We start from the raw sequence: 15,085 nt of genomic DNA on the forward strand, positions 1-15,085 counted from the left end.
CGACCTTTCTCTTTCATCCCCCTAACAGTAACCCACTGCCTTCCTCCCGTGGGCCACGTATGACCACCTTGACTATAACTCCTATCTATGATAGCCTCGCTCTCCCTGACCAAATCTAAGAGTACTAAATCATGAGTACTAAATCTCATGCAACATTTAATTGCGTATAAGCAAATTTATATTTTTGTTGTGTAAATTATTGGAATATACTTTACAGATAAGTTTCATTGTTGTCATCCTCTTTCTTTAAATTCTTCACCTACCTTGCTTCATTTCAGTATTTTCACACCTCCTACAAAGCATTCCTTTAAAATGTGGATACATTTCAATGGATGGTTTAACCATTTGGATTCTTGCTGAGAATTTGTTATTTGAGTCTCTGACAAACTCAGGTGGAGACATGTATGGTTAATGCTTTTTTGTTGTTGTTTCTTCATAGCTTTTTTTTAGTTTTTACAACCATCCAATTGAAATTGGAACATGATTAACTCTTTTGTCCACCCTAGAAATGGTAAGAGACTCAGGATCTCTTCCTGAAAGGTATGCAGTAATATTTACTGTAAAGAAAATTGATGTAAATTTAATTATGATCTCCAGTGATTGCTGTTGATCCAATCCAAATGTGGCAAAATGAAACGTAGAATGAGAGCACGAAAACAGTTTAGAAAATAGCAGTGTGCATAGCAGTCTCGATGATGAAAAGTTTATCCAAGCATCTAAACATTTTTCCTTTGGTTAATATTGACTCCCTCTGTCTTACTCCATTTGATTTTAAAATTCCCATCCATCCTGTTGTCACCGCTATATTTAACTATTCCAGTGGCTAGTTGAATTTTCTCCATCCAAAATTCCCACCCTCACATCCATCACCCCATTCTTGCTAATATCCACTCTTACATTGGGTTCCAGTTTTCACTCTTCCATTTATATTCATTCATCTCTCATCCCCATCACTGACACTGACCCCAGAATTCGCTTTTCTATCAACTCTGCACATTTAACTTTACTTTATTTCCTATATTCTTCTGTTAACTAAACCTCACCTCTCTAATCTCATCACTTCTTCACCACTTTAACTGGCAAATTGGTTGCCAACATTAGATTAATTGTAGGGAAAAATACCATTAGATCCAAATGCTTCAATCATTAATTAATGTATTTTCACCATCTATTCTTGTCAATAAGCAAAACATAATGTTTTTAAACCTTTCAAAATGGAGGTTTCTAACTGTACAACAAATGACTAGTTAGGTGTTTCGAGGAATATTGGTGCTGCCGAATATTATGAGTGTTGTAGGCTACAGACACTAGAGCAGTGATTCTCAACCTTTTTCTTTCCACTCATATACCACTTTAAGTATTCCCGATGCCATAGGTGCTCTGCAATTAGGAAGGGATTGCTTAAGGTGGATTGTAGGTGGAAAGAAAAAGGTTTGGAAACAACTGTTTTAATTGTACCTAATTGACTCATTATGTGCACGGTTTCACAACTCCATAGGAAATGGGACAATGATAATTTTTCTCAAGCAAAATATTTCAGTAATAATTGCGTCTAGAGCTGTGATTCTCAACCTTCCCTTCCCACTCACATACCACCTTAAGCAATCCCTTACTTATCACAGAGCACTGATGGCATTTGGATTATTTAAAGTGGAATGTGAATGGAAAGAAAAAGATTGAGAACCACTGCACTAGAGGGATATTATCATTTATAGCCAGTTAAACTGCAGAAATTGAGTTTTTGGAAGTGCTCTTGGTCAGATTTCTTTACTTCTTACAGCATCCCTAAACATGTTGAAATTCAAGCACATATTTGATTGGTGATATATACATTTTACTGTCTTTAATTTGAAATAATTTTCTTTTTTTTTTCAGATTGCAATAGTTTCTTTCAAGGAATTATGTGGTGTATCCCCAGTTTCTAATCTAATACAGTGCTTTATGGCCTTGTCAACACTGCTGAACAGTGATAATATTCCAATTGTGGTACTGAATCTGAAAGATGAATACCCATCCATGGAGCCCCAAGGAATTATTCCTGAGGCTCTGAAGAAAGTAGTCATTGCATATGAGGTGGTAAGTAATTTTATGTGGAAAACCCATTTCCTCACTAGCTCAGTGAATGCCTATGTTAATTAAACCAAGTGCTACTGACAAAAAGTACCTTTTTCTTATTTATACAAAACTCTAGAAATTATTGCATGTATTCAAAATAGCTAAATTACTGTGCCTAGTTAAATAATGACAGTTGCATACTTTGGTTGTCCTTGTAAAGTTGACTACTTCATTGTCAATGCAATAAAGCACTCACTATCTGAAAAGAACATGACACTTGTAAACTTTTGCAGTAATCCAAATGATACAGTACCTCACGGATCTTTTAATTGACTTAATCTGATTCTGAATTAGTGGATATTGCCTCTCTGATTCTGGAGGCCATGCACACAAGGTTTTCTGGGCAGCTTGATTGCCAGGCAGAGACATCAGTCATTTTCATAATTGGGCTGAGGTTCTAATTGTGTTGTGTTCCTGCTTGCAGTTGTTGAAAAGGTTGATGAGTACAATTTACAAGCAATTTTTTTTCCTGCTGAAATAATCTTCCTTTTGGTCCAGTTAACTGACAGTGATGTTTGTCCGATCGTCAAGTAGCTCATGCCTTTTAGACAGAAAATCAACTTGTATCATATATCTAGATTGTTTATCAAATAATAATTTTTTTCAAGCCTCTTTAAAATTTTTGAGGGCTATCCCATTAATGATGATATGGTGATGCAGCAAGAGGAGTTGCTCCCTTGCTCTGTCGAAGACCTGGGTTCAATTCTGACCATGAGTGCCGTCTGCATGGAGCCTGCAATGCTCTCCCTGTGATTATGTGTTGCCACTTAATGCTCCCATTTCTTCCCATGGCCCAAAGACACAAGGAGTGTTAGGTTAATTGTCCTAGAGTAGGTAGAATCTGGGGAGCTGATGAGGATAATTTTTAAAAATGGGATTAATTTTAGATTAGTGTACATAGGTGGTTAATGGTCAGTGTTTCTTCCTTGCTTCTTTCCTCCTACTTTGTGTTAAAGAAGATGTCCTTCTGTTCTCTACAGAGCAGTCCCCGGAATTTGTACTGCCAATTCAGCAACTTCATTGCTGCATGTATCTGGTGACAGCCTATTTTACTGTAGCTTCAAAGGCTGCAGAAGCTGTTTCAGTGTGCAGCATTGCCAGCTGCAGGAGTGGATATTGCACTAACTATGAAAAGCAGGAGAATCAGATTCACAGCAGAAAATCACCGGCATTATAAAATTATTGCAATTACAGCAGTTTCCAGGAATGAAATTAAGTGATGTTAGGACTTAGCCTTTGGGAATCATTGTAATTATGTTTCTTTAATTAATAATAAGAATCTCTTGGTAAGGTAATTAAGGATCAACATATTCAAAATTTCTGTCATGATGATGTGTGCCCCATTTTCTGTAGGTGTAACGACACACTTGTGATACATTGCAGTTTCTGTAAAAGGGTTCGTTTTTAAAATCCTTTCCCTTCGAGCTACAAATTTAATTTCCCAATTGCCAAAAGACAAAGGTTTCTTTATTGTCACGTAATACTACATTTAGAATGTAACATGCATGAAATTCTTTCACTTTACCTACTATAGGGAAGGTAGAGAGTCACCACTTCGTCCAGTGCCCCTTTCGAAGAACTGAAAATGTTAGGTATTCTCAGCAGAACAAGTAACACCAGTGGGGAGAAGAAGTTGCTTAATCTTTCATTATCAGTCAACTTTAATCAGGAGAGTAACTTTCTGATGCATCGTCATTGACCTGAAAAATTAAGACTATTTCTTTTTGCACAAATGTTCCATATGACCATTTTTATTTCAGATATCATGCATCTTTTGTATTTTTGTATCCCAGCTCTGTATATGTGGCATGATTCTGATAGCTCTATGGTTGTCCATTTTCTTTACCATTCTCTCACCTTCTCTTTATGGAGAGATAAAATGGTGTGAGATAGAGTGTCAAGGGTGATGGAGGATAATTTATTCATGCTATAATCATGTGAGACATTATTTGTGACTTTGGGCCATTTTAGTATTATGATGAGGGCAGAAACTTGATCAGAGGGTATTAAACATGGAGTTCTCATAAAGATGGGGATAGATTTTAGAGGCAACAGGCCTTTTCAAGCATTTCAAAGGGAAAAGTAGAGCATCTTCCTCTATTTGTATATGTAACATTACCTTCTTTTCACTTTGGTCTCCAGAGAGGGCTCAACCCAAATGTTGACTGGCCATTTCTAACCATGGATGCTACCTGACCTCTTGAGTTCTCCAGTGTTTGCTCAAGGACTATTGTGTAGAGTTTTGACCTCATTATTTGGGAAGAATATGGAGTGCAACATTGCTCATTTTACCAATCCCTGTGATGGCATGGTATTCATGAGAAAAGAATGAGTAACCTAGAACGCAGAGTGATACCTTAACATGGTAGATAATGAAAGGGGTGAGTGGGGGTGGGGCACAAGAAAGGACTAACAAATTGTTTTTGATGTGAAAAAAAATTTACACAAAGGGGCTGGGATTTTTTTTATTCTATTCCTCAGAGCACTAAATAATAGTGATCAGTAAATTCTTGTTTCTAAGTATGGGAGAGGTATAAGAAGGCAATTATTGGCAATAATTGAATGGTGGAGCAAGACTTGAAGATATTGTGGAATTTTAAATAGTTTTAGTATAATTTCCCATCAAATGACAACTCAGTATGCTTCTTGTTCTTTAATATTTTCAAATCCTGTTCTGTGCCAGTAAAGATTTGACGCAACAGGCTTGGAAGGAGAATAATACAGCGAGTTTCCATGTTTGCTGTAGCATTCTTTGTTGGGGTGTTGATCTTTATAACCAACATTATGTAGCAGTTTTATTTTAGTTACAGGGAAACAGAATTAATTTTTAAAGTGTAACAACATTGTTTCTAGTGTTAGAAGATTGAATAATGTTTGGTTAAGGTTTCAATCTCTCCAGTACTTTTAACTAATCATTTCACAATAATTTTCAGATATCATACAACACATGAATCTGATTCTCAAAAGATGTAAATTTACTGCATTTTATCTCTGAAGATTATCTCAAGTGATTCAAACTCAACCTTCACCAACCCAACAACTTATTTATTCATTCACAGGAGCTGAACAAAACAGACAATGTTGGGTTTTATTGTCTGTCCTGAGTTCCACCTTAACTCTCATGTAAACTGAACCTGGCAAAGATCGTAGAATGCACAAAAATGCTGGAGAAATTCAGCATATCACACAGCATTTTATGTATCAAAGATAAAGGTAGTACAAAGATAAAGCAGTGGAGGCTACCTCAGTAAATATATTTAAGACAAGGTTGGATAGATTTTTACATAGTGGGGAATTAAGGGATATGGGGAAAAGGCAGGTAGGTGGAGATGAGTATCATTAGATCAGCCATGATCTCATTGAATGTTGGAGCAGGCTTGATGGGCTGAATGGCCTACTCCTGCTCCTATTTCTTACATTTTTATATACATAACCAATATTTCAGGCCTAAGTCATTCATCAAGATTTGAGCAAAAAGAAGGCAGGAGCCTGAATAAAATGGAAGGGGGTGGGGAAGAGCAGGGGGAGGTGCATAGGGTCACTGTGACCACAGGAAGTGCTGCACTTGCACCCACACCTCTTCCCTCACCACTATTTGGGGCCCCAAACAGTCCTTCCAAGGGAAGCAACGCTTCACATTTGAATCTGTGGGGATCACCTATTGCATCCAGCATTCTCTACATCAGACAGACTAGATACAGACTGTGAGATCATTTTGCGGAGCACTTCTGCTCTGTCTACAACAATGACAGGGATTTCCCAGTGGCAAAACACTTCAATTTCTCGGCCTACTCCCACGCCAGCATATGTGATATGGCTTCATACACTGCCAACTCAAGGCCACACATAAATTAGAGGAGCAACTCCCAATATTCCATCTGGGCACTTTCTAACTGGATAGCATTAACATCAAGTTATCTGGTTTCCATTAAGCCACTCCCCTCTCTTTTCCATACCTCTGTCTCCTATCATCCAGCTCTTCACCCCTTCCATCTCTCCACTTAGAGAGCTATCACCTTCCCCTCTCATGTCGCAACCTTTTTCTCTTGTGCCCTCCCACCCACATTCATCTATGACCTGTGACTCTGTGCTGCTCCCCTGCCCCTTCCCCTCACCATTTTATTCAGGCATCTGCCTGGTTTTTGCTCATAGTTTGATGAAGTGTTCAGGCCTGAAATGCGAGTTAAGGGCACAAATTTAATATCGTTATGGACCTTAACTCTTGCGCATGTGGCAGTCGAACTCCAATATGCGAGCCCACCGCGCATGTGCCAGCTGAAGAATCACACATGCGCACAGGAATCAAGAGGGCCGTGTCCAGCCTATGGACCTCGGAACACCAACTAACAAAGTACGCACATTTTGGCTCTTAAATGCCCTGCATACCTGTTATAGTTTGTTAAAAACAACATAAACCACGTAAAAAAGTTTTCTTTTTTTTTACAAATGTATGCATTTCTGCTGTACTTCCATTCTGAGATTCGACTGATCCCTTGGTCTGAATTACGGTCCTAAGACCGGAAGTACTTGCATGTTATTTTATGGAAAATGAAGGTAAAATGGAGTTAAGAAGAAGAATGCATATATGAACCTCAGAATTATAATTCTGTTTACATTACTAACTTATTTTGTTATTTTTGGTGACTTAGAAAAGAAGATACGTTGTACTCTGCTTCAATTTTACAATAATTAAATTATCCCAAGGCAAATTTATAGTATAGAACATTCAATATGATATTAAACAGAATTAAAATCAGTTTCTACAGTATTCTGTTGTGACTCTTAAGTATCTGAAATTATGTAAAGTGTCCACTTGAGTCTTATAATGGTTTCATTGCACACAATGGGAGTCAGAAATCAAGCAAGCTGTGCTATCGATTGCTGCCATGGAGCTATTTGATCTTCAAATGCACCCTGTAGAAGGGAAATGGTGTAATACCAATCCGTAGCTTGATTTTCAGAAGTCAGGTTAATCCACCCTAAAAAAAGAAATTGCTTTGTAATTAACATATTCTTCGGTGTACAAGTTACCTGGCAGATAGGTCAAACCACACCCCCCCCATCTTTTTTTTTAAGCCTCATTTTAATGGTTTTATGATGTATCTGGCATATAAGTCAACCCCCATTTTCAGGCTGTCCGGCCTCCCAGCAACAACCCAAATTTTTTTTAAACCACCCCAATCAGCAAGTAACAAAGCTGTAAATTACTATAAGAAAGTTAAAAATAACTCAACCTACCGGGCAGAAGTGAGAACCTCGGCCTACGTGGCAGAAATGGTGACGTTGGATTACTGGGCAGGAGCTGTGACCTTGGATTAGCGGCAGGAGCGGCGACCCCAGACTTCTGGGTAGGAGCAGGGGCCTTAGGCTTTATAATTGGGTTATGGCAGCACCCGGCAGTGGGGAGGAGTCAGGAACAGCAGTTTCAGTGGTAAGGAGGTACTTCCAGGGCCAACTAATATGTCAAATTGGCACTTCCAGGGTCAACATATGCTAAATTGGCGTCAAACTGTTTTTGACCTGAACTTAAGGTCTCAGAAGTATATCTGGTGTATAAGTCAATGCTCATTTTTTTAGTGATTTTTGAGAGTTTTACAACTCGACTTTGAAATATGCGGCAAGTACCGTAAATATTCATGTATAATGCAAAAAAATGTTGTACTGAAATTCAAGTTCAAATTAGTGGGGGGTCACATACACGAGGTTATTTTTTAACAATTTTTTCTGCTAAATTTAATGATAAGTAAGATTATCAGCAGCTGCCGACATTGACGGCAGCACGACTTGGGCGGGCGAGGGGGAGAGATGGCAGCGCTAATCGGGCGGGCGAGGGGGAAGAGAGATGCCAGTGCAATTCAGGCGGGTGAGGGGGAAGAGAAATGGCAGCACGAATCGGGTGGGCAAGGGGGGAGAGAGACGTCAGCACGATTCAGGCAGGCGAGGGAGTAGAGATGGGAGTGCGTACGGATGGGCAAGGGGAGGGAGGGTCGTATTATACATGGTTATAAAATTTTTCTCCCTTTTTCCCCTCAAAAATGGGGGGGTCGCATTATACATGAAATGTATTATACACAGATATTTATGGTAATTTTGGGGCACTGGCTATAATCTGACCTCATCAGAAGTAGAAGAAAAGTTGACCAGAATTTTCTGTGAATGTTCAGCTGAGGCAACAATCAACCACATGAATCCCATGAAAGATATTGGCGATCTGAAAATGCTGGATTGTTGTTTCAAGGCCAGTTCTGCTGATCAATGGGAGGGAACGACCCTTTGAATCGTTGGCCCAACATAGTCCTTTGCTTTGTAGTGCCTTTGCCAGCTATTTGAAAGAGTTATTCCCATTTCCTACTTTATTTATTGATTTTCAATTCTCTTTCGACTTTTAGCTGAGATTAAGTGAAATGGGGGCCAGTATTTAACCAGGTAGAAGGATTGCTGAGACACTGGAAAGCAGAAGTGTCAGGTGCAGGATGCAGCTCAGTGGAAAAGCAAGGGAAACATCAGGTAGAATTGATGGGCTTCTAATTTTAGTTTATGAGGGAGCGTCACTTAAACATGTGAGAGTATCCGACAGCATAACCATGCTCAAACCAAAATTCATGGCATTCTACTTACAGTCAGCTTCTCAGTACGTGAGTATGAGTTGTTCCTGTATTAGTAGATATCTCAACCTCTTGTAGATAGCCAATCTCAGCCATGACATTGCAACATCCTCTTAGAAAGAGGGTGTAACTGTGTCATCCAGTTTTATTGATAACCATAAAAGAGCCTTCTGTATTTAAACTCAAGTAATTTTATGATTGTTGCTAAAATGGTTCTTTAGTAAAGACTTAGCCCTGTCAGGGGCGTATGATGTCAAATCATTACCAGCTCTTGTGGTCGTCCATTCGTGAACTGTTCCAGATAATATAGTCAATCATCTGAGTTTTGGCTCTTACTTTCAATACTGTGTTTAAAGTTTCTCATGAATGCTGTGAACTTGAATCTCTCTCCTGGGCAGAGAAGAGAGAGACTGTAACTGGATTAATGATGCAGCTCTTTAATCTTGCCTTCTCATGCTTGAGTGTATGTTACTTTGTTCACCCGGATTTCTGTTACCTGATGGGTGCATTAAGTATTCTGCATCGAAAGATGGTATTTAGCTCACATCTCTGTCCACTGTAGTCATTGTTGGAGTTTGAGGTGTGCCTTAACATGATTTGTTTGGGTACATACATGTCTTGTAAACATGGCACTGGGCCTTCTTTGGTATGAATTTTTTTTCTGCTGTCCTTCCTTAAAATGTGACTCCATAATGTTAAACACTTTAGATAATTCACTTCGAACACCTCTGAGCCATCTAGTGTCTTCATCTTGGCCTGATTAACAGCAACTTTTCTTTCTAGTTTCAGTTGATCCTTTCGCCACTTTCGCTGCACCTTTGTCCTCCTTAGCTGCTCCTCCTGCTCTTTTAAGGGCAACTTATTTTGAAGCAATTCTTGATCTGCTTCAAGAGCGGCCATGTCAGCCTGAACCTTTAAATGTGCAGATACATCACTTGATGTACGGGAATCTCTGGAGCTTGCTCTAGAACTTCTTTTTTTCTTTTCCTGCTTCCAGTATTTGACGCAATATCACTTGGTTGTATATCATTCAGTATGACAGGTGTTGCCTTAATATCTGACTCTTTCTCCAGTTGGAATTGCACATCTTTTGCATCTTCTTCATCCTCTTCACCACCATCTTGTGACACATTTTCAGCTATTTCCTTGTAGCTGATCTTAAATTCTGTTAAAGTATTTCTGAGGGGTTTATAGTCTCATCAGCCCAACTCTTTCAGTCTTGTTTGAAGAGCGGTTTTGTTTCCACATGTATCTAAGTCCCGCTGTTGTAATTCTTCTCTAAGTTCTTTGGCCTTCATCTCTTCAATACATTGCTCCTCAGGGGTACCAGCTTCAGCGGCAGCTACCATATTATCCTTATCCATCCAGCCAACCGCCCTGGTTCTCAGGCACCAAGCGTGCACAACAATAACTCCAAAACCAAAATGGCCCTCAAAGGACAAGCAGCAATTTCTCCAAACTGTGTTCTAACTTGCAATAAACACACAGAAGGAAACCTTAAGTAAGGCTTACTGCTTCTAATAGCCTTGATGCTGATATTGACAATCATACCTCCAAGAGTTTGAAATGCTCTAAACAGAGCGCAATCAATCCAATTCAAATTCTAAATCCAATTTCCAACTTCCTATTGACTTAAATTTAGTGACTCCTTTATAGTTGTTTGGAGGTTAGAGGAATGTTGTTGTTGTCTATGACTCGTTCAAACAAATTTGTATTAAGTTGAGTTTTCCTATATTAATTAAGCAAAATTAAGCATTAAACATTAAGTTGCTAAATGTTGTTACAAGCTTTTAAAGTGTTGTTAGACAGTGAACAAAAACAAACTAAACTAACTCTTATCTCCCCAACAAGCCAAGAAACCAGCTATGATCCTGGCTCAAAGATGTTGCTAAGAGACAGCATAAAAATATGTTAAACAAAAGCCACAAACAGACTGCTTGTAAACATGAAATAAATTTTAACCCTTACAGTACATTATTGCAAATTATCATCTTTCACTGATACGTTTATCACATCTGATGATGTCATGATGTTAAATAATTAGAAGCTAATTATTTAGCTAATACAAATACACCACTCCTGTTTTGGTCTGGGAACAAGTGTGAAATGTTTTTCACATTTTATATATACAACCATGACAGGTTCAGCCTGATAATTGTTTCTCTTAAATATTTGCACTCTCTTAGCTGTGATTGTATGTCTGATGCAGCATTTATTTCTTGATCTGAAGAATATAGAACATTTTAACTTGACTCGTTGACTTGAGATTTCTCTTCATTGTTGGCTCCAAATCCACTTCTTGAATAACTTTGTCAGCATGTTTCCTCAATATGTAACATATTGATGCAAATTGTTGTTGACATGTGACCTCTTTATAATGTTTCTATATCCACTTCTTGAATAAATATGTCAGCTCATTTTTTTCAACATGTTAAGATTTGTCTTAGAACCATAGAACATTACAGCACAGAAAACAGGGTTTTCAGCTCTTCTAGTCTGTGCTGAACTATTATTCTGCCCAGTTCCACTGACCTGCACCCATTCCATATCTTTCACATTCATATATCTGTCCAATTTTTTCTTAAATATTAATATTATGCCTGCATCACCACTTCAACTGGCAGCTCGTTCCATACTCCTATCACTCTCTGGGTGAAGAAATTCCCCTTAAACTTCTCTCTGTTCATCCTTAACCCATGTCCTATGATTTGTATCTCTCCTAACCTCAATGGAAAAAGCCTACTTACATTTAATGTATCTATACCGCTCATAATTTTGTATACCTCTCCCCTCAATCTTCCATGCTGCAAGAAATAAAGTCCTAACCTATTTACCTTTCCTTATAATTCAGTTCCTCAAGTTCTGGTAACATCCTGGTAAATCATCTCTGCACTCTTCAATTTTATTGCTATATTTTTTATATTTAGGCAACTGAAACTACACACAATACTCAAAATTTGGCCTCATCAATGTCTTATACAACTTTACCATAATATCCCAGCTCCTATACTTTTTTGATTTATGAAGGCCAACATGAAGAGGCATTACAGTTTGCCTAGCGGTTAGTGCAACACCTTTACAGCCTCAGTGATTGGGACCAGAGTTCAAATCCCGCGCTGTCTCTAATGAGTTTATATGTTCTCTGTAGATCTGCATGGGTTTTACCCTGGTGCTCTGGTTTCTTCCCACCATTTGAAACGTACGGGGAGTGTGGGTTAATAGGGTGTAAATTGGACATCATGGACTTGTGGGTCAGAATGGCCTGTTACCACTCTGTAGGTTTAATTTTTTAAAAATTAATAATTAATATACTAAAAGCTTTCTTTACAATCCTATACAACTTTCAGGGAATTATGTATCTGTATGCCTAGATCCCTCTGTTCTTCTGCACAACTCAGTAACTTACTGTTTACTGTTTATATCCTACCTAGATTTGTCCTTCCAAAATGCAACACCACACACTTGTCTACATTAAATTCCACCTGCAATTTTGCACCCCACTTTTCCAGCTAGTCCAGATCCCTCTGCAAGCCTTGAAAGCCTTCCTCGCTGTCCACTATATTTCCAATCTTTGTGTCATCTGCAAACTTACTGAATCAATTTACTGCATCATCATCTAGATTACTGATATAGATAACAAACAACAATGGACCAGCACCGATCTTGAGGCACACCACTTGTTACAGGCCACCAGCCAGAGAGGTATTCATCCATTATCACTCACTAGCTTTTCCAATAAAGCCAAAATCAATTCCACTTTACTACCTCACCATGGATACCGAGTGACTGAACCTTTTTGATTAACCTCCCATGTGGGACCTTGTCAAAGGCCTTACTAAAGTCTATGTAGACAATGTCCACAGCCTTTCCTTCATGAACACTCCTAGTAACCTCCTTGAAAAACTCTAGAATATTTCTTAAACACGCTCTACCATACACAAAGCCATATTGATTATCCCTAATCAATCCCTGACTATCTAAATACAAGTACATTCGATCTTGAGGAAACATTCCAATATCTTACCTACTACTGATGTCGGCATTACCAGCCTACAATTATTTTTGGAGCCTTTTTTAAACAATGGAACCATAAGAGCTACCCTCCAATCCTTTGGCACTTCAGTTGTGGCTAAGGACATTTTAAATATATCTGCCAAGGCACCTGCAATTTCTGCACAAGCTTCCCTCAAGGTCCAGGGGAATACCTTGTCAGGTGCTTGGGATTAATTCACCTTTATTCGCTTTAAGACTGCAGGCACCTCCTCCTCATTAATCTTTTCTGTTTGTTGGCCTCAATTCCTGAGATTTTGTGCCAGTTTCCTGAGTAAATACTGATGCAAAAATATTTAAGATCTCCCCATCCCCCCCACCCCCCATCTCTTCTGGCTCCATACATAGGTGATCACGCTGATCTTCAAGAGGACTAATTTTGCCCCCAGCTATCTTTTTGCTCTTAATATTATCTGTGGAACCCCTCGGTATTTTCCTTCACCTTGGCTGCCAAAGCAATCCCTTGGCCTACTTTTAACTCTCCTAATTTCCCTCTTTAAGTCTTTTCCTGCATTCTTATACCCTATTTGATCCTTGTTGTCTATACCTGCCTATACATCTCTTTCTTCTTCTTAAACAGATCCAAATATCCCTCGAAAACCAAGGTTCCTTTTGCCTGCTAAATTTGCCTTTAATCCTTACAGGAACATACAAATTCTATATTCTAAAAATTTCAATGTTGAAGGCCTTCCACTTACCCAGTATGTTCTTACAGAAAACAACCTTGACCAATCTGCACTTTTTAGATCCTTTCTCATTTCCTCAATACTGGCCTTTCTCCAATTTAGAATCTCAACCTGAGGACAAAACCTATCCTTATCTATAATTATCTTGATACTAATGGCATGATGATCATTGGACCAGTTTTCTCCTTGGCCTATTTCTGTCACCTGCCTCATTCCCTAATATGAGGTCCAGTATTGCACTCTCTTTAGTTGGTATCTCAATACATTGATTTAGAAAACTTTACTGAGCACATTTGACAAAATCTAAGCCATCCAGCCCTTTTACGGTACGGGAGTCCTAGTCAATATGTGGAAAGAAATCACCTGCTATATCACAACTTTATCTTTCTTACAACTGTCTGCTGTCCCAGTAGATTTGCTCCTCCAATTCTTGCTAATTATTGGGCCTTCAATAATACAACCCCATTAATGTGGTCATATCGCTCCATCCATATAGCTTCAGTGGACAAGCCCTCTTGTCGTCACAGCTGATATTTTCCCTAATGGGCATTGCCACTCCTTCCCCCTTTCATCGTCCTCCAACACCCCCCCCCCCCCACCCCTGCCCTATTGCATCGGAAACAATGGAACCCTGGAACATTGAGCTACCAGTACAGCCCCTCCTACAACCAAGTTTTATTAATGCCCACGCCAATCCATGCATTTCCTACAATACTTCTTGTATTGAAATAGATACACCTGAGAATATTTTCACCACGTACAACCCTTTGATTTCCATCTATATACGCAGTGTTAGCATAATCATTTTCCTTCTTCACGCCACTTCCTGTTCCAGCTCTCTGGTTCCCATCCCCCTGCAAAACTAGTTTAAACCCCCTGGAGCACCACTATCAAACTTTCCTGCAAGGATATTAATCCCCCTCCAGTTCAGATGCAACCATCCCATCTATTCTGATTTTCCCTGGAAAAGAGCCCAATGATCCAGAAACCTGAAGCCGTCCCTCCTGCACCATCTCTAGCTACGTGTTAAGCTGGCTGCATTATCCTCCTATTTCTAACCTCACTAGTACATGGCATGGGTGGCAATCCTGTGATCGCAATTTTGTAGGTCCTATCCTTCAACTTCACACCTAACACTCTGACCTCTTTTTGCAGGACTTCATCACCCTTCCTACCCACATCATTAGTCTCTACATGCACCATGACCCTCCCACCTGAGAATGCCATAATCTTGATCAGAGATATCCTGGGAGACAACATACCATCCGGGATTCTTGACCTCTTCCACAGAACATTCTGTCCGTTCCCCTCACTATGGAATCTGCTATCACTACAGCTCATCTCTCTTCTCCTCCCTTCCTTTCATAGCCACCAGACCAGACTCTTTGCCAGAGACCCTTTGCTTGTCCCTGTAGGAAAACCCTGGCACTTTACTCAAATTCATACAAAATATTATTTCAGAATGTTGAAGTTGCACTTTTTTATTTTGTCTGAGTGGATTCTCTTTGCCACTTGGGAGCTCTTGAGAAATAAACTATGATTTTGCTTTAATTTCAATTGCCGCTTATCTATTGTTTTTGTCATCCTTGTCCATGCCAAACTTGAGCCATTCCATTGATTCTATCTGTA

At 39.1% G+C, this 15,085-nt stretch overlaps 1 protein-coding gene and 1 long non-coding RNA gene across 7 annotated transcripts in view; one reads left to right on the top strand and one right to left on the bottom strand.

Annotated features, from left to right (window-relative positions):
- LOC138750832 (inactive phospholipase C-like protein 2) overlaps nt 1–15,085 on the top strand; it is a 290,403-nt gene that overhangs the window by 225,772 nt on the left and 49,546 nt on the right. For 2 of the 3 annotated variants that reach the window (XM_069912957.1, XM_069912977.1), the window contains exon 4: nt 1,876–2,076. The exons of the other annotated variant lie outside the window; for it this stretch is intronic. In XM_069912957.1, the coding sequence (XP_069769058.1) occupies nt 1,876–2,076 (201 nt within the window). The remainder of the gene's footprint in view (nt 1–1,875; nt 2,077–15,085) is intronic. 3 annotated transcript variants of the gene reach the window in all.
- Nucleotides 3,759–15,085, bottom strand: part of LOC138750856 (uncharacterized) — a 108,877-nt gene continuing 97,550 nt past the window's right edge. For all 4 annotated transcript variants that reach the window (XR_011349565.1, XR_011349559.1, XR_011349570.1 and 1 more), the window contains exon 4: nt 3,759–7,094. This is a non-coding gene — a long non-coding RNA (uncharacterized lncRNA). The remainder of the gene's footprint in view (nt 7,095–15,085) is intronic.

Source organism: Narcine bancroftii, chromosome 1 (assembly GCF_036971445.1).
Source record: "Narcine bancroftii isolate sNarBan1 chromosome 1, sNarBan1.hap1, whole genome shotgun sequence".
Taxonomy (NCBI): domain Eukaryota; kingdom Metazoa; phylum Chordata; class Chondrichthyes; order Torpediniformes; family Narcinidae; genus Narcine; species Narcine bancroftii.